The 2,125-nt window shown below is 52.9% G+C and overlaps 1 protein-coding gene across 1 annotated transcript in view; it reads left to right on the top strand.

Moving 5' to 3' along the window:
• TNXB (tenascin XB) overlaps positions 1-2,125 on the top strand; it is a 64,538-nt gene that overhangs the window by 47,092 nt on the left and 15,321 nt on the right. Inside the window, exons 19-20 of the mRNA XM_012734379.1 lie at positions 12-217; positions 1,990-2,118. Coding sequence (XP_012589833.1) covers positions 12-217; positions 1,990-2,118 — 335 coding nt within the window. The remainder of the gene's footprint in view (positions 1-11; positions 218-1,989; positions 2,119-2,125) is intronic.

Genomic DNA, 2,125 nt, shown 5'->3' with positions numbered 1-2,125 from the left:
GACTCGCTGAGCCTCTCCTGGACCATCCCCCAGGGCCACTTTGACTCCTTCAGCGTCCAGTACAAGGGCAGGGACGGGCCGCAGGTGGTGCGTGTTGGCGGTGAGGAGAGAGAGGTCACGGTGCGGGGCCTGGAGCCGGGGCGCAAGTACAAGATGCACCTGTATGGCCTGCACGGGGGCCAGCGAACGGGTCCCATGTCCACCGTGGGCACGACCGGTGAGTGAGGTTAAGTTAAGGCCTTCTAGATTTGGGTCTTGGGAAAGGTCTCATTAGTGGAACCTCCAGAATGTTCTCTACTAGAGACCTAGGACCCCAAAACGCAGAAATTCCAATCCCACATTGTTCACTTAACACTTCAGACATGATCTGGGTGCAGGAAGCACCCCATGATCTCCACTGTCACTTTTTTTTTAAGATTTATTCATTTATGCATACAGAACTGGGGTACAGGCCAGAGGCAGAGGTGGTGAGAAGATTCACCAGAGACAGAGTGGGGAGCAGAACAGGCCGACTGAAGAAGTGCACTTCTGTGCTTTAACCCGCTGCGCCACCAGGGAGGGCCCTCCACTGTCATTGTAACTGGTGGCTGCACTGTGAGACACTGGGCCCTCCCCTGAGCTGGACTCAGCTTCCCTTTCATTGTCATGTCAGTATCCAGGTTTTGTTTTTGTTTTTTAAGCACTAAGTTCTTTTTTTTTTTTTCAGATTTTATTTATTTATGCATACAGAAATGGGACGAAGGTAGGCCAGAGGTGCAGGGGCAGCGAGAGGATTCACCAGAAACATAGTGGGGAACAGAACAGGCAGATTGACCAAGTACGCTGCTGAGGGGAGCAGTGAGTGAGACAGGAGAGGTCTGCCGCGCCATCTTGGTCAGCTCTGGGGTGGGGATCAAACTCGCTCTGAAGTGGCCACGGTTTGGCTTAGCTTCGTAGTGCAGTGCTCCAACCCACTGCGCCACCAGGGAGGGCCCCGTATCCAGGTATTTTAGTCCACTATCCCTAAGACTGACCCTGCCAAGGTCCTGGGAGCTGTGCTTCGTGCCAAGCCTCTGCTGTCACCCGAGCCACGGTGCCCTTTGCATGTGGGCTTCTTGCAGCCTAGAAAAGGCAGAGCACCAGGGACCTGGAGAGGCAGGGAGGCCTGAGTTTGACCCAGATCTCAGCCCAGGGAAGCTGCAGCCTCAGACTCATGCGATCCCATACGTCCTCACTGTAGGAAGTTCCTTCCACGCCGGATGGCACCATGTGTCTCACACACAAGGACTGTTAACCACAGGCTACCCCTTCTGAACAAAGTTCTTGAAACCCTTCGTGTGAATTCACATGGTAGTCGCTGAATTCAGAGGGGAAAATTGGACGCGTTCCCCACATGGGTACTCATGTATGCTAAGTCAAGACCGAGTCCTGTTCACATGGACACGGTTATTTCAATACTTAGTGTTCATCTGCAAAGCTTCACACGGCTCTTTCCCTCCATGAATCACTCTCTAATAGGCTGCTGTGTTAGCTTTGTTAAGCCCTTTTTAAACTGTCACTCCCCAGATGCTTAACCCAGTTCCCAAACAGAACAGACATATGAATATAATTTTGTAATTCAACTCTTTTAAAAAAAAAAAAGAGTTTACTTATTTATGCATACAAGAGCTAGGCTACATGCCAGAGGTGCAGGGGGTGAGAGGATTCACCAGAGACAGTGGGGAGCAGGACAGGCGGATTGACTGAAACACTCTTCTAAGGGGAGCAGCAGGGGAGACAAGAGAGGTCTGCTGCGCCATGTGGGTCACCTCCCTGGCCGGGGATTGAACTCAGATTGTCAAGGTGATAGTTCTGAGTCTTAACCCTTAGGCCATCAGGGATGCCCCAGACATGATGTCTTAACCCTGCGGTACTGGCTTCCACTGCAGGCACTGGTGTGTCTGGAAGAAATCTCAAAGCCCCTGTTGGAAGGGAGCTATGTCCTTCCGTTCTCTTTGTCTCCTGATCCAGCCCGAGGAATGGAGGAAGAAATCACCCTGGCCCCAACAGACCCTCCCGCCACCACCCCCCAGTCTCCCGTCAAGCCCCGCCTGGGGGAGCTGGCTGTCACAGATGCCACTCCCAACTCCCTGCACCTCTCCTGGAC

This window comes from Condylura cristata, unplaced genomic scaffold (assembly GCF_000260355.1).
Source record: "Condylura cristata isolate star-nosed mole 26May11 unplaced genomic scaffold, ConCri1.0 scaffold00055, whole genome shotgun sequence".
NCBI lineage: Eukaryota > Metazoa > Chordata > Mammalia > Eulipotyphla > Talpidae > Condylura > Condylura cristata.
Note: the sequence above shows the minus strand (reverse complement) of the source record. Positions and strands in the feature narration are given on the sequence as shown.